The sequence below is a fragment of the Herpailurus yagouaroundi genome, unplaced genomic scaffold (genome assembly GCF_014898765.1).
Source record: "Herpailurus yagouaroundi ecotype Mexico unplaced genomic scaffold, PumYag 252, whole genome shotgun sequence".
Lineage (NCBI taxonomy): Eukaryota > Metazoa > Chordata > Mammalia > Carnivora > Felidae > Herpailurus > Herpailurus yagouaroundi.
This window is the reverse complement of record NW_024412469.1, coordinates 323,544-345,077: the sequence shown is the minus strand read 5'-3', so window position 1 is coordinate 345,077 and position 21,534 is coordinate 323,544. Positions and strand designations below refer to the sequence as shown.

The following is a 21,534-nucleotide window of genomic DNA, read 5'->3' as shown; positions in this document are numbered from 1 at the left end:
GGCAATGAAAGCATAAGAGACTCTTAAAAACTGAGAACAAACTGAGGGTTGATGGGGGGTGGGAGGGAGGGAGGGTGGGTGATGGGTATTGAGGAGGGCACCTTTTTGGATGAGCACTGGGTGTTGTATGGAAACCAATTTGACAATAAACTTCATACATTGAATAAAAAAGAAACTTGAAACAATATACAAAAAAAAATAAAATTGGCAATGTAATGAAAGATTTATTATTGTTTATAATTGCTTACCCTCACACAGTAATTCTCAGCCTTTTTATTTTATTTTTTATTTTTTTATTTTTTTTATTTTTATTTATTTATTTTTTCAACGTTTATTTTTTTGGGACAGAGAGAGACAAAGCATGAACGGGGGAGGGGCAGAGAGAGAGGGAGACACAGAATCGGAAACAGGCTCCAGGTTCTGAGCCATCAGCCCAGAGCCTGACGCGGGCTCGAACTCACGGACCGGACCGCGAGATCGTGACCTGGCTGAAGTCGGACGCTTAACCGACTGCGCCACCCAGGCGCCCCTCATCCTTTTTAATCTTATGTTCCACCAGCATTATAATCTAATAGATCTCAACAATTAAAAATTAAAAAGCCTACACTTTCAGAAAAAGTTGCATTTTATAAGTATTGTCATTAGTTTTATCATTTATTGTCAGTGTTAAGCCTAGGAAAAATTATAGTAGAAATAAGGCCTTAAAATAAGCAAAACTATTCCTTTAGTAGTTGAAAAATCTTATATGGTTGAGTATGAATTTTATTACCTTAGTAATGTAAAATGCAAAGATGTTTAATAAAAAAATATTGCTCTTTAATAGGCTTATATGAAATTCTACAACATCAGATAGATGAAGTAAAATAAAGATGGCATCCAGATATCAGGTGATTTGTAATGAAGCTCAGGAGTCACAAAAGGTATATCAAGAACACATTTGGTCAAAAGAATAAAGAAGTAATAAAATTCAAACAAATATGCCATAATAAGTAGGGTAATCGGAAAGCTGGACAAGAAAAACATTTGTATACATGGGAAGAAAGTATTAGAAGAAATTTGGTCCAGGGTGATATGTATATCAAAAGTCATAGATACCTGGAGAATAGGGTCAGAAGGACATAGTATACTACAAACATCAGGAAGAGTCAGTTATTGAAATTGTGATGTTAATCCTGTGTCCTATCTAGGCTCTAGTAGATTAGAGGATTTCTGAATTCACTGTGGTACTTGGATCCCATGGTACTTGGATGTCCTAAAATAAGTTGTGTCTCAGTGCTTTTAAAAAAACGTTTTAATTTGTTGGATATTCCTAATGATTTCAATTATATGTCTGAACTAAAATTTATTTCATTTCCTAATAGAAGAATGTTTTGCTTAAACTTAACTGAGTCTATAAAAAATCAGCAGTTTACAAACAATTAGAGGTAAAATTATTTACTTTACAAATACTGGATTTATTTTTCTTAATGTTTTGACTGTCTTTGTCATTTCATATATTTATATTATCTGCCTACCTATGTAGGTAGGTATCTGAAGTTTTGGACATCTTCAAACAAATTTGGTGTTTTATTCCAGTTGTGAAATGGTCAGTCCAAATAGATTTGGTTGTCTTTTCACCAATAGCTTTAGTGTTTGAACTCATTGTTTGGAACCAGGGAAAATTATGTCTTTATGTAGCTCTTTAAAATGGATCCCTGTCTAAAATGAGACTTGGATTAAGGCCCTTGCTTCTCCTCAGGGGTCTCAGCTCTAAATATGAAGTTCTTTCTGTACTGAAAGTAGAAAAAATTAAAGTTCAGGTTGTACCTCTTCTGAGGTCTCTTTAGCAATACCCTATTGAATATGTAATGATACAGAAGGAAACAAAATGCAGAAATGAAAGACCATAAAAAAGTATTTACACATAATGAGAAAAACATTCCATAGCATACTAAGTACCCTCCATTTCCCTTGAATGTTACCTCTTTCTTTATTTCTCGATCATTTCTCCAGTGGTAGCTATTTGAGTTATCCAACACAAGATCCACAGCTTTCCACAACATTAAGTTTAAGAGAGTTTAAATATGATATTCTCTGTACTAAAATATTCAGTTTGATCCTCTACTTTAATTAGAGCAAGGTGGTTATCCTTTACTCCTATAAACACTCCAGGGTCATTCTTACATTCAAATGAAACACATTTGGAAGACTTCCTATGAAGGCGGAAGAAGGCCTGGTCTGGCAATGGTTTTTCACATTTTTGTAGCTGAGGAAACAAGAAAGAAAGCAATCAGTACGTGAGTGGGAAATCCATAGTCAACCTCACCTCCCTGTGTTAGAAACTAAAGAGAAATAATTATAACTTGGTATTTCTAGCAAGGCTACTTACCAAGTAGGGGATGGGAATGGGGTAGGAAGAAGCTAGTAGAGGGCTGGAGTGGGGCGGATTTAATTTAATTTACTGATGGTCTACATACTTTGAGATACTTTGTAGCTTAGAATGACTGGATTTGGATACAGCAGCTCAGGATTTGTGCCCCACTTTTGCCATGTACTATCTCTGAGTCCTGTGCACATTGCTTTACCTCTCAAGCCTCAATTTTTTAGCCTAATCTGTTTTCTACATGTGAGTGATATAAATGATTATTATTTCAGGCCAGTAAGTGTTGGGAATGGTTTGTTATGCAGTAATATCTGACAAAAACAATAATTCCATCATAGAATTACTACAAGAATTAAAGGAGACTGCTTGTAAAACATTTAGCATGGTATTTGGCATATAATAGAGTTCTGTATGGGTTAGCTCTTACTACTGAGTAATTATGTATGCCAAACACTGTTATATACATTGAGGAGCATTTGTTAAGGAAGATGTGGGGTACCATCCAGTGTTTATGTTAATACCTTACATGGCTGTATTAGTTAGATTTATAATTTTGTATTTATGTAATTTGTCATCTATATTATACTCTTATGTTTTCTTCCTGGTCTCTATCTTTGGCTTGTTTGTTCCTCAAAATGTTTATAACTCTTCATCATAACCAATATTATACTAACATTTACTAACTGAAAAAGACTGAGTAGTGAATCCTATGATTAGAATGTAGATTATTATTTATAATGATAATTGTAAATCTTGGCAGATGGAAATATTTATGACTTTCCCTTTAGCAGGCTTCGAGTGTAAAATTACTTTTGCATTTGCCTAAGAAAACTATTTTATTAAGAAATGCTTCCTGGAAAAACAAAGTAGTTCCTAAAGCTGAGTATATAGAATTTCAGATCATTCTACATAGTAGCACTTTTCAAACTTTAATGCACATATGAGTCTCCTGGAGATTTGTTAAAACACTGATTCACATTCAGTTCTGAGGAAGCCTGATATTCTGCATTTCTAACAAATTCGCAGCTGATTCTGCACTACTGGCAGAGCCCAGACTTTCAGTAGCAAGGCTATACATGCCATTTCCCTCCCTTCCTTATTCCAGAAGCAAGTTATTAGTAGTAACTGTGTTTTATGTACAATAGCAGAAACAAAACTTTTTCCTTGAACTGTGCCAAACACCCAAATCTGCACGAGTGGAGTCAATTATGACAGTTAAGTGCATATTTCTATTACCTCCACAGAGTGTTCTTTGTTATTGGCATGCAGCAGGAAGTCTTTGTCTTTTGTAGGACTCAGATTTACCAATAACATATGGCCATCATCAGCATCACCTTGCAATTAAAAAATATGTAAATTAAAAATAATAAATTAATTTAAAAATCTAAATTATAAAGCTAAGAATTGAACAAGTTCAATTTAATGAAATGAATTTAACACCTAGGAAAAGAATCCAAGGTGTGATGTAAAATAATTGCTTCATTAACCAACATGTCTTATAGAAGTATTTGTACCCAAATGAAACTAAAAAGTCACCGGATAATTTGGGGGTAATGTTAAGCTCCTAAAGAGTCATTGGACAATTTGGGGGTATTTTTAAGCTCCTTGGTTTTCTTATTTGGTTTCTAATTGTAGAATTATGACTCTATTGGTTATTTGTCTGGGTGTCAGCTTCCCTGTCTCCATGTAAAGCCACTGATAGTTTTCCTTCAATATCCCAACTACTCTCCTTGTGTAATAGAACATTTCCCAGTCTGTTTTCTTGTAACTAAGTGTAGCAATGTGACTCAGTTTTGACCAATGTGAGGTGAATGGAAGTGTCACGTGCAACTTCAAGGTTTTGTCCTTAAAGGGAAAGATAATTCATGCATCTGTCTTCCACTGTCCTGCTGATTGGGCATTGCTGAGGTAGCAAGTAATCTTGAACCATGTAGATGTTGGCAGAGTGACAAAGAGAGAAGGATCTTGGTCCCCGGACAACTTGTTGAGCAGTACTGCCATTCTCGCCCTGGCTAAGATAGAAATGAAGTTTTGTGTAGCTTAAACCACTATTATTCTGGATCTTTTTTAAATGTAAACCTTCATCCTAGTTATTAAACTGCAAATGGATGGGATGGAATAAATCCTCTAAGAATCTAAGAGATAACCATGAATGTGGGCTGGAGAGAATCTTCTGAGACTGCCTTCCTTTTTTATGGGGCCTTTTGGATTTGTCCTTGCCCCAAATTCAAGAATTCAAGTACTACAGCTACCTAGTCTTCCAAATTACCTGTTTCACATGAGGGAGGTTGGAAATCATAATAACGGAATAACACCTTATCTGAAAGAGAATGCATAAAATCCCTTCAGTGAGATACAATTTTATCAAAATGTTTCAGTTTTAACAAATACATAACGTCAGACAATATTCTCTTTTATTATACATCAATTAAAGAAATTTTGTGATTTTAAGGAAGGTCTCAAAAATGTATGAATATGCTCTGATGAATTCTCTAACACAGTTATTATTAAAATATTTAACAAATTGTCCATAACACTGGTATATTCTCTTATTTGAGATTGTACTTTGGTGATATTGATAGGACTGGAAAGATATAGCAGGTAATTAGCAGTAGCAAATATATGTGGTCTGTTCATCCATTTTTTTTAAGTTTATTTATTTTGAGAGAGAGAGAGCACAAGTTGGGGAGGGGCAGAAAGAGAGAGAGAGAGAAAGAGAGAGAATCCCAAGCTGACCTGTGCTGTCAGTGTAGAGCCTGACATGGGGCTCAATCCCATGAACGCTGAGATCATGACCTAAGCCGAAACCAAGAGTTGGATGCTTAACTGACTGAGCCACCCAGGAATCCCTCTTCCATCTTTCACAGCAGATACCGCTTCTCAATATCAGCATCCTTTCCTATTAAATCCTCACTAAGCTTCTGAATTCTCTTCAACTTAGTGATATTTAGGCATGTCCGCCAATGTATTGGAGTTAGCACACAGTATGAAATCTATGTGTCATGTCTGAAGTAATACATTATTTATGGCTTGGTAAATTTATTTTTTACTTTACTAGTCATCATTATATCGTTATAGACAAAAGGAAATATTCTACCTTTCTCTTGGTCTTTTCCCAAGTCTTCTACATAGATCTCATAACTTCCATCCTCAAAAACGAAAGTAATAGATTGATCATTGTATGTGCTCAGGGAAGCAGAATATTCTGTAACAAGTGAAAAGCTTGCCATTAAAAATTCAAAATATCTTGTTCCCATGAACAATCCTCAGCAATTAAAAAAACCACTTTGTTTAAGGTTTTTGTTTTTGTTTTTCCAATTTGAGCTGTACTTTGTCCACCATTGTTGGATAGATAAAAGCCTTTGGTGCAAGCTTAACATAGCTCAAAGGCGGAGGTATGTCGCTTGAATGGGATTAAAAATGCTGGTCTCCTTCATGAGGACTATAGGAGGTCATGTTAGTGTGCTTATGGGAGTATTTGATGGAGAGAAGTAAGCTGGAAAAGTGACAGACTTTGCCGGCTTCCTTGTTTCTTATGGTCAAGGGGACTGTGGACAAGAAGGGACTGTATTTTGAGAGACATGGTTAAATGAATACCCATCTGTAAGGTGTGGAGACCCATTCTGTCTTCTGGCTAAATAACAGAGACATTTACAGCAGCACTCTCAACTTTTAAAACAATGTCCCAGCACACATAGAAAATGATAGTATTTCTATGGCACGCTGGGGTAAACTGGTGTAGAATTAGGACCTATGTTGGTCCTTGAAGAAAAAAAATCATTACATTTTCTTTATATTATAGAATTGTGCTAAGAGAAATAATATACAAAATAGAAGAATGTTAAATATTGAATGTGTATATGAATTTCTGAAGTAAAATTATTTAAAAGTCTTTATTTAAATTTTAGTTAGTTAACATACAATGCAATATTGGGTTCAGGAGTAGAATTCAGTGATTCATCACTTACATACAATACCCAATGCTCTTCACAACAAGTGCCCTCCTTAGTACCCATCACTCATCTAGACCATTTCACACCCACCTCTCTCCATCAACCCACAGTTTGTTGTCTATTATTAAGAGTTTCTTGTGGTTTGTTTCCCTTTCTTCTCTTACCCCCATGTTCATCTGTTTTATTTCTTAAATTCCACATGAGTAAAGTCATATGGTTTTTTGTCTTTCTTTTATTGACTTATTTTGCTTAGCATAAATTCTTAATGAGAAACTTCAGTATGTTTCTGGAAACTTAAGATATTTATATCAGGAGTTATGCTTGAAATGGCAATATGCCATTCCTGGTCAAGTTTTCTTAATGATCTCCTCATTTCTTGATAGTTACCATCAACTTGGGGTTTACTTGCACAAGTAGGTGATACAACCTAAAACCAATTTAACAACTATTTAAAATGTTTATGAGCTGAAATTATATTTTAAAAATATAATAGTTTTTCATTTTCTTTCATTGTCAAAATGTTGAAATTTGGGGAGGAAATGTGTTTTTTTTTCCCTGAAGGATTATGTATTTTCCCCAGGAATAATGTATATGGGATTCCAACCCATGACATGCATTTCAAAATAATGATGGAGGGCTAACTATAGAATGCACATATATTGTTAGAGCAGCTACACTGTGACTAGTTTGGATACCACTAAATGGGTACAATGACAGAAAATGGACAGAAGTTTCTGTTACACAAGTAGGCATGGACTTGAAGCTGTTTCCTGAAGTGGCACTTGCCATGGTCCTGTGTCTTACCTCCCTCCTCACACCCACACCATGCCCATCACCAGGCATACCTTGGATACTTGGAACATCAGTTGTTCCAAAGCATTTCTGGACCATAGGCACACCAAAGGCTAAGCCCTCCACAGGCCATTCCAGCTGCTGATGACGGGCAGTGAATACTAGATGTTCTTTATACTTTCCAGCTGTAGGATAAGGAGTGGATTGTCAGTACCCACTCTGCCCAAACCCCTTACCCTCACTTTGAGGATTCTGAGTCAAAGCTGCTTGCTGACAGTGATGACTGACCCCAGGGCTTTAGCCACCCCACAGTCTGAAGGGATCAATATTTCCTGGCACACTTATACCACAGTAGGGTACACTCATTGGAGTCCAGATGGGAGAAAACTAGTGACCCATGGTCTCAACACCCAAAAAAAAACAACTGCTATTAACATTTTAGTTTAATACCTTTAAATGAAAAAAAAATGTAAAATACTGTAAATATATTTATAATTTAATATCCTCTGTTTTCACTTATTATGACATGACTATTTCTACCATGCTATAAAACTCTTTATATGTCCTTTTGAAAATGGCTAGAAAATAGTTCAGCATCCTTACTATTTTTCAGAAGGAAAATTTGGTCGAGGGAAAAAATTATATATCTAAGATGTGGTAAATGAAGGCTAATAGATGCTCATTACTATATTGAAAAATTACCAGGAAATGTAGTTTCCCCTTACCTCTTCTTGTTGAATGTCTTTTGGTGGTTTCTTTCTTAAAATAACAGGCTGTCTTTTTTATAAGGCCAGAACGTAGCTGCATAAAGTACATTTGGCAAACTTCTTCAGCCTTCTGCTGGGATTCTAAACAATTGAAAAATTTTGATACTGTTTCATTCCATCCATATTTATCTTTTTACAAACCCTGAGCATAGCAGTCCACGAAAGCAACTAAAGATCCACAGTATCTTATCAGAAAGCTTGGGGCCAATTGTGTTTCAAAATTCAGAGTTTTTTATTTAAAAAAAATTTTAATGTTTATTTTTGAAGGATAGAGAGGCAGAGCATGAGCAGGGGAAGAGCAGAGAGAAAAGGAGACACAGATTCTGAAGCAGGCTCCAGGCTCTGAGCTGTCAGCCCAGGACCTGACATGGGGCTCAAACTCACAAACCATGAGCTTATGACCTGAGCCGAAGTCAGACGCTTAACCAACTGAACCACCCAGGTGCCCCCAAATTCAGAGTTTTTTTTAGATTTTAGAGTTGTCAGGTAGAGTATATGCTGTATATATGTAGTACTCCCAGCAGGGACTAGGGCAGCACTCATAACCAAATATTAATTCATGATTTAAAGTGAAATAAATAAAGACTTCATGTTGGTTCAGGTCAGGATTTAATTGTCACATGAGTTCAGATTGTATTTTATTACCAAATGAGTTATGAAAAATTTTAGGTCCTTAGAAAAAAAATTTGGTTTTCAGAATTCCATATAAGGGAGTGTGGATCTACATCAAGCATATATCAATCTTTGCCTAACTTTTGTGATCACATGAAATCTATAATCTTCTTTTACTTATCTAGAATACACTTTTAATAATTTTAGAAGAATGGCTATAGTCTCTAGAGGTTATTGATATTAAAAATAAGTGACCCATGTCTTCAAGCTTTTTTCCTTTATTTTCTTCTAAGAGTTTCATGTCTAACATTTAAGTCTTTAATCCATTTCAGGTCAGTTTTTGTGAGTTCTTTTATATGCGGATACCCAGTTTTCCCAACACCATTTATTGAAGAGACCATCTTTTCTCCTTTGAGTATTTTTTTTTGCTCCCTTCTCAAATGTTAGCATGTCTACAGTGGGCCAAGCATCGTGCTAGTAATTTTACTTACTGTTTCATTTAATCCTTTACAATAATATTACAAGGAAGTTATTCTCCTCATTTTCCAAATGATGATCAGAGGCTCTGAAAACTCTTAAGAGGACTCTGATACTTATCAGAAGGAGGAATTAGTGAGTCATGAAAAAATATGAATGACAAATTTGGCTTTTGCTGGTTATTTTTTAAGCAGTAAAGGGAATCCCCCCACAACACACACACACACACACACACACACACACACACACAGCTCCAGGGCACAGCTCTTCACTTTCCTGGTATTTCTCTGTCTTTTATTTTATCTTAGAATTAGGGGCAGATTCTTGTCTGATTTGTTGCAATTAAAGAATAGCTATTGGTCTTCCCAGAGGCCAAACTGTGTTTCCAAGAGTGCATGTTGTGAACCTTTGGAAGGCATCAAGTTACCTTTATGAGGAGTCTGGGAAAGACAAACCGGTGGACTCTGGGTCTCTCTAAGGAGATACTCTATTTGGATTAGAAGACAGTTGTTGGTTTCATTCACCCATTCCAAATGAAAACAAAACCAAAGAGCAACTCAGCTGCTATTTATATCCACATCTCAACACTAGATTAGTGTGATCTTGGCCAAGCATCTTAAGCTCATTGGTCCTTGGGTCATGTGCCAAATCTGTCTCAGAAAATTGCTAAGAGGTTTAGGTGAAATGACTAAGTAAAGCCCAGTTCCTGGCCCATCATGGATTTTCAAACACACTTGCCCAAGGTTACAGATCTGGTGAGAGTTGTAACTCAAGTATGTCTAGCATCAAAGCTACTCTTTCCATCCACTTCCATCTAAGAAAATGCTACACTGCAATTTTAGGAACTAACATAATACAAATCCAAATTAAGTTAAAGTAAAAATTTTAATCACCTATTTAGTAATTCTTTCATTTAGTCAAAGAAAAAGTCTCAAATAAAAAATTAAATTTTCTACTTGCAAATTCATAAAAGGTTTTTCAGAGTCAAACGGAAAAGAAAGTTGTAACACTTGAGTCATGGCATCTCAACTTTTAGTGTTTTGGTAAATGAATTATCAAGCAATTTGTATCAATACAGCCAAATTTCAATTATTCAGTGATTCAGAAAATGAAAATTATGATTTTAGGATCCATTCTATGATATATATTTTTTGTTTGCTTATTTATTTTGAGAGAGAGAGAGAGTGAGTGGGAGAGGGGCAGAAAGAGAGAGGGAGAGGGAGAATCCCAAGTAGTCTCCATACTCAGCTTGGTGCCCAATGTGGGGTTTGATCTCATGAAACATGAGATCATTATTGAGCTAAAATCAAGAGTCAGACACAACAGACTGAGCCACCCAGGCACCCCTCCTCCTTTTAATTCTCTAGAAGATTTGTCTTCCTGATATACTTTTGAAAGTTAAGTAAACTTTTGTAACTTACTATTTTGAATTGTCTATATCTTACCTCCAATTCAGATGGGCATCTGCCTTTAGGTATCTTCAACACTCTGAATGGGACAAGTCCACTTAATTATACTAACATCTACATTGGAACTCCCTAACATTGCATCAAATTTATAAATATCAACTGTAGTATCACATTTACGTAATGCTTTTACAATTGCAAGGATAATTTATAAACCTATGCCAATGCCAGCATTGAACTTCGTTTCCTGACGACTAATTTATTTTTTTTTTAATTTTTTTTTCAACGTTTATTTATTTTTGGGACAGAGAGAGACAGAGCATGAACGGGGGAGGGGCAGAGAGAGAGGGAGACACAGAATCGGAAACAGGCTCCAGGCTCTGAACCATCAGCCCAGAGCCCGACGCGGGGCTCGAACTCACGGAGCGCGAGATCCTGACCTGGCTGAAGTCGGATGCTTAACCGACTGCGCCACCCAGGCGCCCCCCTGACGACTAATTTAATAAAATACTTTATTAAATGTTTCACATTGTCTCTCCAGAACTAAAAGGCATAAGATGATACTGAAGGCATGCTCAGTCTTTACATGCTTATCTTTATGTTATATTCAGAATCCCATTGGACATAACTGACAGGCATGTCTAACATTGAGAGTGGACCCTGTAGGGAGCAGGATGTGGGTCTTGGGTAGTTAGAAGTAACAGTCATGATATTGAGGAAGTATTATGGGTGTAGAAGAGAGGAGCTAAAGATATTGATGTAGAGGCTATCATCTAGTGGGACGAACACTAGTATAATTTATTGAGGGGTGACTACATTTGAAATACTGAAGACGGAGCACCTGGGTGGCTCAGTCTGTTAAGCATCTGACTTCAGCTCAGGTCATGATCTCACCATTCGTGGGTTTGAGCCCCGCATCCGGCTCTGTGCTGAGAGCTCAGAGCCTGCTTCAGATTCTGTCTCCTTCTCTCTCTGCCCCTCCCCTGCTCATGCTGTCTCTGTCTCTCTCTCTCCCTCTCCTTCTCTCTCTCTCTCACAAAATAAATAAACTTAAAAAATTCTTTGAAGTAGTGAAGATAATTTACATTGGGAGAATTTGTAAGAAGGTATACTTTCGTGTTCAGGGCAGCTGAAAGTATGGTTGTGAGGGTTGTGTTCTCAGACAAGAAGCACAAAGCTGGCATGGCCTTGGGGACTCTGTGGGAGAGAGTTCTCTGCTGGGGTCAAAAGGCCAACTCAAGCTTATGTAAGGGCTGTTGCCACTTCCTATGTCTCTATCCTGCCTGATGTATGAGGGCAGTGTCTCAGATGGTTTTTAAAGAAATTCTCATAAGTAATTTCATCATAGCAACATGATGAAATCCTTCACGCATTTCTGGTGAGTAAATGGGAAGGGGCTTGGAAATCTTTCTGTACTTCTGTCACTAAGAGAGCCAGACTATGGCTGACAGGAACTACATAAGTGAATCACTCATCTTTCATTTCTTCCCGAAACACCTATTTCACCAAAGTCTCTCCTCACTGCTTACTACCCTTGATTTATCTGTGGCATTTGACTTTGGCAACCACATCCTTCTCTGAAACTCTTTCTTTTCTTATTGTCATGTCACCAGTCTTCTTATGTTCTCCTTTTTTCTCTCTGATCATCCATCTCTGCTTCTTTGTTGGTTTTCTCCTCGTCTGACTGCTTCTAAAATATTGGTGTTCCTCAAAATTTGTCCTTTGCCTTTCCTCTCACTCTAGACTTTCTTTCTGGGCAAGCCTGCTCCAATGACATCTTTTTATACACTGATGACTCCCCAAACTGTAACTGTCCCTTAGTTCTGTCTCCTGAGTTTCCTATCTGTTGCTCTTTCTTCTCAGGGTATTTTGACTTAAGTTATCCTACAGCATCTCTGTATCTATCTATGTAGAGCCACCAGAATTCTAGACATCTCTACCTGGATGACCAACACCTACTCCAAATTCAAATATACTCATAAAAAAAAATCAACCCTTCGTTATCTTTTTCTACCCAAAATATATTCCTCCTGAAATCCTATCTTGAAAAACAGTACCACTTTCTACCATTGTCTGCTCATTCTTAAATCATCCTGAAAGCTGAGAATCATCTATTTTTCCATCTCTGTCCATGCCTCAATTTATGTGGTCTGTCATTAAATCTTATTGATTTCACTTTCTGAATGTATCTGAAATTTAGTTCTTCCTTCCTATTCTGTTGTTTTAGGTTAGGCCCTCATCATCAGTCCCCTAGATTAATTCAGTGGACTTCTAACCCATTTTTGTTTCTATTCTTGCCCCTTCACTCTATATGCCACCATCAATGTGATTGATCTCTCTAAAATAAAAATATCCAGTGCCTGGGTGGCTCAGTTGATTGAGCATCTGACTCTTGATTTCAGCTCAGGTTATGATCCCAGGTTTGTGGGAGCATCATGCTCCACGTTGAGCATGGAGCCTGCTTGAGATTTTCTCTCTCTCTCTCTCTCTCTCTCTGTCTCCCTCCTCTGCTCATGCACCCTCCTTTTGCCTCCCTCCTCTGCTCATGCACTCTCTCTACCTTAAAAAAAAATCTTGCTATTCCCCAATTAAATGTTTTCAATGGTTTCTTACTGTCCATAGGATAAAGTTGAGCTCCATCACTGTAACAGAAGATATTCCATGGACATAACTCAAATTAAAGGGTGTGACCTCTACTCGCTTCTATTGCCAATTATTGCCATGTAGGGATATGGGCCCAGTGTTGCTAGATTTTCAGATTTTTCAAGATATGGAGATTTTTATGCACAATCTTCTAATTTTTAAATGTTTCCTCAATTAAAAAACAACAATATACTGTTCAGGCCAGATAAAATACTTCTGCTGGATGGATCTGTCCCATGGCTCTCATACTGTGACTGGTGGCTAGATTCACTAGGAAGCTGGATTGTCAGGACAGAGAAAGTGTTGATGAATGTAGGGGAGAAGTAGCAGAGGAAAATGGTCTGACTCTACAAGTAGTTTCCTTGAAACTAAGAAGGAAATGAGTTTGGGGAGGGGCTTTTCTCTAGCTCATTAAGTCCTGTATCTTATTGGTACTAGGGATGAAATACTTTAGTGGTGACCAAACTCATATGGAACCTGATTGTATGTATACTTCTAGCCGATAGATATTGAGTTTTCTGGCTTTGTGATTGTATCAGATCCTGCTAGTCCAAAGGAGAAGGAACAAAAATGAGCTTTCTTGCTTTGTTGCTTGGAGGCTCAAAGCAGTTAATTTAGAAAAATAAGATACAATATTACTTGCACCTTGAGTTTTGAGAAGTGCACCTGCCACACACTTTATAGATATCTGTTGAAATTTTATCCAACAGTGTCTAAATAATGAAAATCTTAGTGTTAAACTGAGCAATATTATTGGAAAAGAAGATCTGTTAAGGGACAATGAGAATAATGTGCTGTATTCCAAAGCCATATACATGATTTGGGGATTATCTTTATCATGTTTTTCTAAATGGTATAAGTAAGCTGTTAGGGCCACTGCACCCTTAAAGGAGAGGCTACATTTTAATTTTTGCATCAATGCCAGCAACTCTGGCATAAACTCCAGCCTGCTCCTCCACTCCAGTATCTATAAAGTGGCCACATCTCCTGGTGTACAAAGAAAACACATTCTTTATTAAGAGGACATAGAGTCAGTTCCACTGAGTCACTGTTTCTACACAGAGAGTTTTGATTCAGACACAAATAAAAGGATTAACTTAACTGCGATTTTCTGGCCATTCAGAAACTACATTTAAATTAATGTTTTCCTTGGTTACTAAAAACAGCACGGGTGGGCCACAGCTTTAGGGAAGACAGAAAACGATATTATTTACCACTGCTCTCTTCTAGCCTTAACAATGTTCAAAGAGATGAAGAGAACAAAGAACAAAGATATGCCAGTCCCCACTATCATTCCTCATCCTCTATTTTCTCTCCAGTCTTGCCAGACTTCTATTAACTTTCTTTGGTGTTACCTCTTTTGTATGGAAAACATGAGTGTAAATTTGCATAATTCTTTCCTAGGAGGATTTTCAGGATCAAAGATATTAGCTCTTTCATCTTAAAACTATGGCTACTACCTGCCTTTATTTACCCTTCAATTTATGCCAATTCCTTTGAGTTTTCAATTGGATAGAGTTGAGCATCATTTGATCAACTCAGCTTTATTTGGGGCATGTATTATTCAAATAGCTTCACTTATTATTCTCTCCCTTATCAGAAGTTGCAAGTCAAGACCACAGTACACCAAAGGTGTTTTATACATAATAAATGTTTGTTGAATGAAAGAAAATCAGTTTAAAATTTTATTGATCTGGGAAAAAGATTTTGGGTTAGGTAGAAAGAGGTGTGGGTAGAAAGAAGGGATTGATATTAAGGGTTATTCATGTTTATCACTATTAGCAGGTTTAAATTACCTAAACCATTCTTGTCCTGGTATGTATCAAATAAGCAAAAGTTGGCTATATATAGTTTGTCTACAACCAAAGACTGCTGTATTACAAACTTATGAGCCATCCTTCCTAATTTCAGCTCTTGTATTCTTAGTAGCTTTTGGCAAGATATCATGTATGAACATCAGAATCATAAAGATTTGATAACAGATGAATATAGTGTGTAAAACAATCAGAAATGCTTAAGTTCTTACTTCCCAACTTGGGAGATTTTACCAAAGCCTTGCCTGCTGAGCTGTTCATCTTTGCTGGGGAGATTTTGGTGGTTGAATACTCCATTTTAGTCTTCATTTTTCAGGCTTCTGTAGGTTAAAATGTAATATTAGTTCAATTGTCTCAACTTGAAAATAAACAAACAACTGTGGCAAACTCAATATTAATAACAGCCACATAAGGAAAGTAATTATTTCAATAATATTTGAACATAGTTTTCTGAAAATATATCTATATTGGAATATAGTCAGAGGACAAAAAGAACTGCAAAGAAATCTTAAACTTTACTTACTGGGCTTTTTGTTGGTGGTATTACTGATTTTGGAATTCTGAAACAGTTTTTTCTATACTAGAGTATAGAACAAATAAGTAGATATGTTAATGTTACAGGATTTTTACCACAGGGGAAAGGAGATACAAATATAAAATATAAGAAGCCAAAGGAAAATCTCTGTTGTGTTAAATCTGAATCAGCAGTATCAGTATGCCCATCTTAGTTTCTAAACAGTTTTTACACTAAAAGGAACCAGGACTCTAGATATGGGTTGGGAATGTAGAAGTGAATATGGAATATTCAGTAATGCCAAAAAGCCACGTGTCATTCAAAAATTTGTGAGGCTGTGTCAAAAGGACACAGGAGTCCCCTTAAAGGGTTTCCCACTGGCCAAATTTGGCATAATCTGAGCATCAAAAAGAAAAATGAGCAATTTACTATAAAGCATTTAATGCAAAAAGAAACCCACCAGTCTTGCATTTCTCAAGAATGAATGAATGAGGGATTTATTCATTATAGAAAGAATGGTAGAATTAGAAAAACAGTCTTGTAGCTCCCAATTTAATACTTGATTCAGGCAAGGAATATCAATGGTTGCTGCACCTTGACTATCAAACTGGGTGGCAATATCTTACTGAAAGAATATTGTGTTCTCTATTATAAATTGCAGAAAAACTCAAATTCTTTCAGTAAGGTACCACAGACTGGCTTCATTATCAAGGTAAGGCAGTGGTGCTGTGATTTGTGGAGAGAGCAGCATTTCTCCAGCTTTAAATTCTCCCTTATATTGCCTGAAACTCTGCTAATAGTTATTTCTACTTGTATTAAGCATTGCCCTCTTTTTCCTAGATTACAAAAAAAAAAATCAGTTTATTCCAGGAGTGGTTATTATTTAAATCCCTTAGAAATTTTATATGAATCTGTTCTTCTAGCGGGGTAAGGAATGAGCATTGGGTTTCTGAATTAGAGGACTCCTTGGAAGATAAACTTCATACAACTTTGTTTTTGTCTCTGGACTTCACATGGGTTGAAATTCCATTGTTTTTGTTGTTGTTATTGTTTAGATGGATAACATTACATACAACCATCTTATTTACACTGGGTTTCATGAGCAAAATTCTTCAATGGTAAGAACACTTAGAAGCAGAGAATCTTTGATATCATTTTCCTGAGCCCCTAAAACAATGGATGAGTAGGCTAAGAGTGAAAGATTAAGTGGCTTGCCCAGGATCACAAAAGAAAAACTGGGACCAGAATCTAGTTTCCTGATTTCCTTCTTTATGCCAGAGTTTCCCACCCTATCTCCTCTCTTCCTCCTCCAAATGTAAGAAGAAAATAATCAAAACTGGGAATTTAGTTTCAAATGCTTGGCCAGTTGTCCAACTTCTTTGAAAATAATAAATTTCTAAATATGGTAGTTAATTTGTAATCATAACATGTGGAATAGTTTGGTATTATTGTAGTTAAATTTTAAATTTATAGAAAATAGTTCAAATAATACCTTGCACACAGTAGGTGTGCAGACAATACTGATAAAATGAAAATTATAACACTCGTTTTTAAGTTTGTTTCCTTTTTTATCCAAGCATCCTTACATTCCAGGAAAAAAAACTACTCCTGGATGGACATAAAAAAAATAAAACCCAAAACAAACTGTTTCAAATAAATGTAGGAAATGTCCCTATTTATATTCCACCTCTTGTGAAGTCAGAACCACATTACCAGAGTGAAGAGGTAAGCAGTCTTTCATTGAAGATTCATATGTACTTTAGTTTAATTATTTTGGGTAATTATTTGATCTTGTAACTTCCCCCACCACCTCTATTAACAACCCTGTTAACATGGACTATCTTTTAGCATGGGCTAATTTGAGATACATACTTGGAGGAACTCTGCTTTAAACCAAAATTAGCTTTCTGATTTAAGCAACATAGATAAGCAACTGAAATACCAATTTTACAATGCAGTCATTGACACAGAGAAAGTTAGCTGCTTTTTAAGAATCAAATGGTAAGTCAAAAGCATAGTCAGGAAATATTTTCAAATCCTATTCAAAAAGAAAAAAAGCATTTCTTTAAACAACCTACATATCTTTACTCTAAAAAATACAAGCATTCTTTTCACCTTTTTTTCAGACTTAAAATTTACTCTCTATCTTCCTATTTTAAAATCAGAAATATTTCAGAAAATATAGCAATATAAAAATCATTGGTTCTTTCATGCTGCCTTTCCCAAAAACATAGGCAAATATTCTTATACACCGGTTATGATAACTCACCTTAGTTATAAACGTGAAGGGCTGCTCTCAAATGATGAAGTTTCTCGTCATCAACATTTGGTAGTAGTTGATGCAGTTATATTTCAACTCCACTTATATATACACACTTGGATTAAGCAACATTGGGTGACAGCTTTTGATGAATGAGGCAGTGTAAATAGTGCTAGTTGAATGGGTTAGAATGAGTGGGAGTATATTTTATTCCCACAGCCAAATCCTAAACAGAACTTTTAGATTATTTTAACTGCAGCAATTTCAATGAGTTATACTCAGTTAATCATTAATTTTTATGAAACCTCTATGACATGGACTCTAGGTACTGTTTATTGCTCAATGTAGATCATACAAGGTCACAGACTGTTTCACTGCCTTTCTCTTTTCTTTTGGGAAGTTGAAAACTTTAGGTAATTTTTTTTCTGATTATAAAAATGATGTACATGCTCTCAGAAGATAGGTAAATGATAGGAAAGCATATATGTTGTATTTCTTGACATTCTTTTTCCAATGTAGAAATACTATGCATATCTATTTTTTCATAAAAATAGAATCTTCCAAAAAAATAGAATCTTCCACAAATTTTATTTTATAAGCTGCTTTTTTGATTTTTCAATAATACTACATCATGAAATGTTGTACTACGTGTCAGAAATATTCTTTTACAGGAAGCATTATAATTAGCATTCAATTATATAAATATCCCATAACCTATCTTTATTAACACTTTGGTTGTTTCTATTTTTTCCCCTTTCTTTTCTTCTTTTCTAATATCACCAATGTTGCAGCTGACATCTGTGTGTGTGTGTTTGTGTGTGTGTGTGTTGTGATTTTTGGTAAACCTTTGTACGTTCATTGGTAGCACAAATTCCTCGTACTGGGATTGCTGAATCAAAGGGTTCTTGCATCTTACATGTGGATAGATATTTTCCCATTGAATTCCAAATTTTTTCAACAATCCAAGTAATGCCTTTTCATCATTGTCTTAGCAGCAATGGTGTCATCACCTGTAAGATATTTGCCTTTCTAGTGGAATTTAAGAAACAAACGAGCAAAGGGGAAAAAAAAAGAGAGAGAGGCAAACCAAGAAATAGACCCTTAACTATAGAAAACAAACCGATGGTTACCAGAGGGGAGGTGGGAGAGGGAATGGGTGAAATATGTGATAGGGATTAAGGAGTGCACGTGAGATCATTTCCAGTGCTATATGGAAGTGTTGAGTCACTATATTGTACACCTGAAACTAATATTACACTGCATGTTAACTAACTGGACTTTAAATAAAAACTTAAAAAAATATTTGCTTGTCTAAAGAAAGGAAAATATTTCATGGTTTTGAATTTTATTTAGTGAAATTAAGCAACTTAACAAAATGTGTTTGTTATGGAGTGACTGGGTGGCTCAGTCATTTAAGCATAGACTTTAACTCAGGTCATGATCTCATGGTTAGTGAATTTGAACCTTGTGAGTCTGAGTCCGCTGTCAGCACAGAGGCCACTTTAGATCCTCTGTCTGCCTCTCACTCTGCTCCTCCCCCACTCACACCCATGTGTACTCTCTTTCTCTCTCCTCTCTCAAAAATAAATATTTAAAAATCTATTTGTCCTCAATTTCTGTCAATTATTGATTTACATGAATCCTTTGTAAATTAAGAAATGAGAGCCTTATCTCTGTGTGAGTTGAAATTTTTTCCATTTTTTGCTGTACATAAATTTTCAAATCTTATGTGGTCAAATTTAATCACTGTTTTAGAATTCCTGGATTTTGCATCCTGCTTCAAAATACCTCCTGTCTTCTAAACTTATAAATAAATTTATTATACCATTTCCTAAAATTATATCGTTTACTACTTAACACCTAAATCTTTGATACACTATTACTTTTACTATGAAGAATAAGGTATTTTTTTTCCTACAGTGCTTATCTCCAACCTCACATGTAATCCAATTTAGACAAAGTGATGTTTCATGTGTTATGTTGGAACTAACATGCAAAAGGCTATGAATGCAGAAATAAGGAGTTTGAATTTTATCCCATAGCCAACAGGAATCTTCTAAAAGTTTTTTAAATAAGTGAGAAGTGTTATAAAAACTGTGTTTTATGATTATATTATAAGAACTGTAATTTTATGGTTGTGTCTGGAGGAATGAAAGAAGAAAAGACAGGAAACAAGGTCAGTCAGAAGGCCAATTAAAATAGCCCAGGCAAAAAGCAGTGAGGGAAGGGTCAGGGCAATGTTAGTGAGGCCAGTAAGGAGGGGATGAAGGTCATAAGTCCTTAAATATTAGAGTGATAAAAGGCCCCAGAGATCCCTGTTCTAGCTCCACTAAGTCACTTAGCTTCTTAGTGACTGAGTCAGGATTAAAACCCAAGTTTCACTCTCAGTTGTCCACTACAGAGCCTCCATAGCTCTTTTTGGATGTGTTTGTATCAGCTCTGGACTGGGGTAGCGGGGAGGCAAAGGGAATTGAAGGTGGTGCCCGTGGTTCATGGTAGGAAACTCAGGTGGGGAGTCCATTGTCAAGCACAGGTAATGAGTATAATGTGGGGCAGATGGAGTTTGAGATACTTGAGGTGCACTTACATGGAAATTTCAGCACTGAGCTGGAATTAGGTTGTGGGTGGGTAGGGGAGGCCAGAATTAGCTGTGTGGATTTGTTTTTCATTACAGCATGAGAGTTGATGATGTAGGAGCAAATGAGAATGTCTCAGCTGAATGTGGAACAGGAAGCAGGCTATGTCTAGATGGGACTATAGGAAATCTTACATTTAAAGAGTAAGAGAAGATAAGGAGTTAGAAAAGACTAGGAAGAAAACCAGAAAAAAAGAGGTCATATATTATGAAGACTAAGAGAGAAGACCATCTCAAAAAAAGCAACATTTGGTGATGAGCACTACAGTGACCCAGCTGGGGATTAGAGACCTTTTAGACCATTAAGCGTGGGACTCTCCAAGAAACTGCAGTGGATTGCATAGTGTAGAGGAGGAACTGAGACTTTTTCAAGAAATACAGTAATGAAAGGGAAACAAAGAGACAATGGAATCTTGCCAGAGTAGCATGGAGAAGGGAAAATACTAGTTAGACAATCTTGGGCAAGTTGCTCAATATTTCTAAACTCTCAATTTCTTCATCATAATAATTTTCTTCATAATAATTTGAACTCAGTGGGTCATTGTGAGAATTATATGAGAAGGTATATTTTAAGCAGTTGGGACAGTACCTGGCACATAGTGGGAACTTAATACTTGTTATTATTATTATTATTGATGTTTTTTATTGGAATATGGGACTCTTGGGGATGTTACAATGCAAAGAGAAAATGAAAATGAAAGAGAGAAATGAAAAGGAGAAAACTGATATAATAAAGTCCCAGAAGAAACAGAGTGAAAGGAGAGAGCAGTAGTGGAGGGGTTGGCTTTGAAAAGGAGGAGGCATTCTTCTTTCTGTAGTAGAGGAGGGAAAGCAAAAGAATGGTAGAGATGTAAAGTTTTAAGGGACAAGAACTTGACAGTCTTGTAAAAATGGCTTGAATCTTCAGAAAGTAAGTTGTGAGGAGAGTTACAGAAATTAAGAGAAGTAAGCATGTGTTTTAATTTCTGAGGATGAGTAGGAAAAGTCTGAAACAGTTCCTTAGAGAATGTAAAAAAGAATTTACTAAGAAATGGGGAACCACTGTTCATGGATATCGAGTTTCAGTTTTAGAAGATGAAAAATGTTTTAGAGATGGATTGTGGTAATGGTTACTCAGCAATATGAATGTACTTCATGCTACTGCACTATATACATAGAATGGTTAAAATGGTAAAGTTTACCACAATTTAAAAAGTGATTTTACAGGGGCGCCTGGGTGGCGCAGTCGGTTAAGCGTCCGACTTCAGCCAGGTCACTATCTCGCGGTCCGTGAGTTCGAGTCCCGCGTCAGGCTCTGGG

The 21,534-nt window shown here is 36.2% G+C and overlaps 1 protein-coding gene across 9 annotated transcripts in view; it reads right to left on the bottom strand.

Moving 5' to 3' along the window:
• Nucleotides 1–794: 794 nt before the first annotated feature.
• The window catches only part of IL33 (interleukin 33), a 38,990-nt gene continuing 18,250 nt past the window's right edge, over nt 795–21,534 (bottom strand). For 2 of the 9 annotated variants that reach the window (XM_040460856.1, XM_040460857.1), the window contains 8 exons: nt 15,350–15,406; nt 15,039–15,146; nt 7,833–7,955; nt 7,161–7,292; nt 5,460–5,567; nt 4,632–4,682; nt 3,599–3,696; nt 795–2,245 (listed from right to left, as the gene is read on the bottom strand). In XM_040460856.1, the coding sequence (XP_040316790.1) occupies nt 2,048–2,245; nt 3,599–3,696; nt 4,632–4,682; nt 5,460–5,567; nt 7,161–7,292; nt 7,833–7,955; nt 15,039–15,135 (807 nt within the window). In that variant the 5' untranslated portion in view covers nt 15,136–15,146; nt 15,350–15,406 and the 3' untranslated portion in view covers nt 795–2,047. Of the gene's footprint in view, nt 2,246–3,598; nt 3,697–4,631; nt 4,683–5,459; nt 5,568–7,160; nt 7,293–7,832; nt 7,956–15,038; nt 15,147–15,349; nt 15,407–17,609; nt 17,914–21,534 lie in introns of those variants that run through there. The other 7 variants (XM_040460860.1, XM_040460859.1, XM_040460858.1 and 4 more) reach the window with 6 other exon arrangements.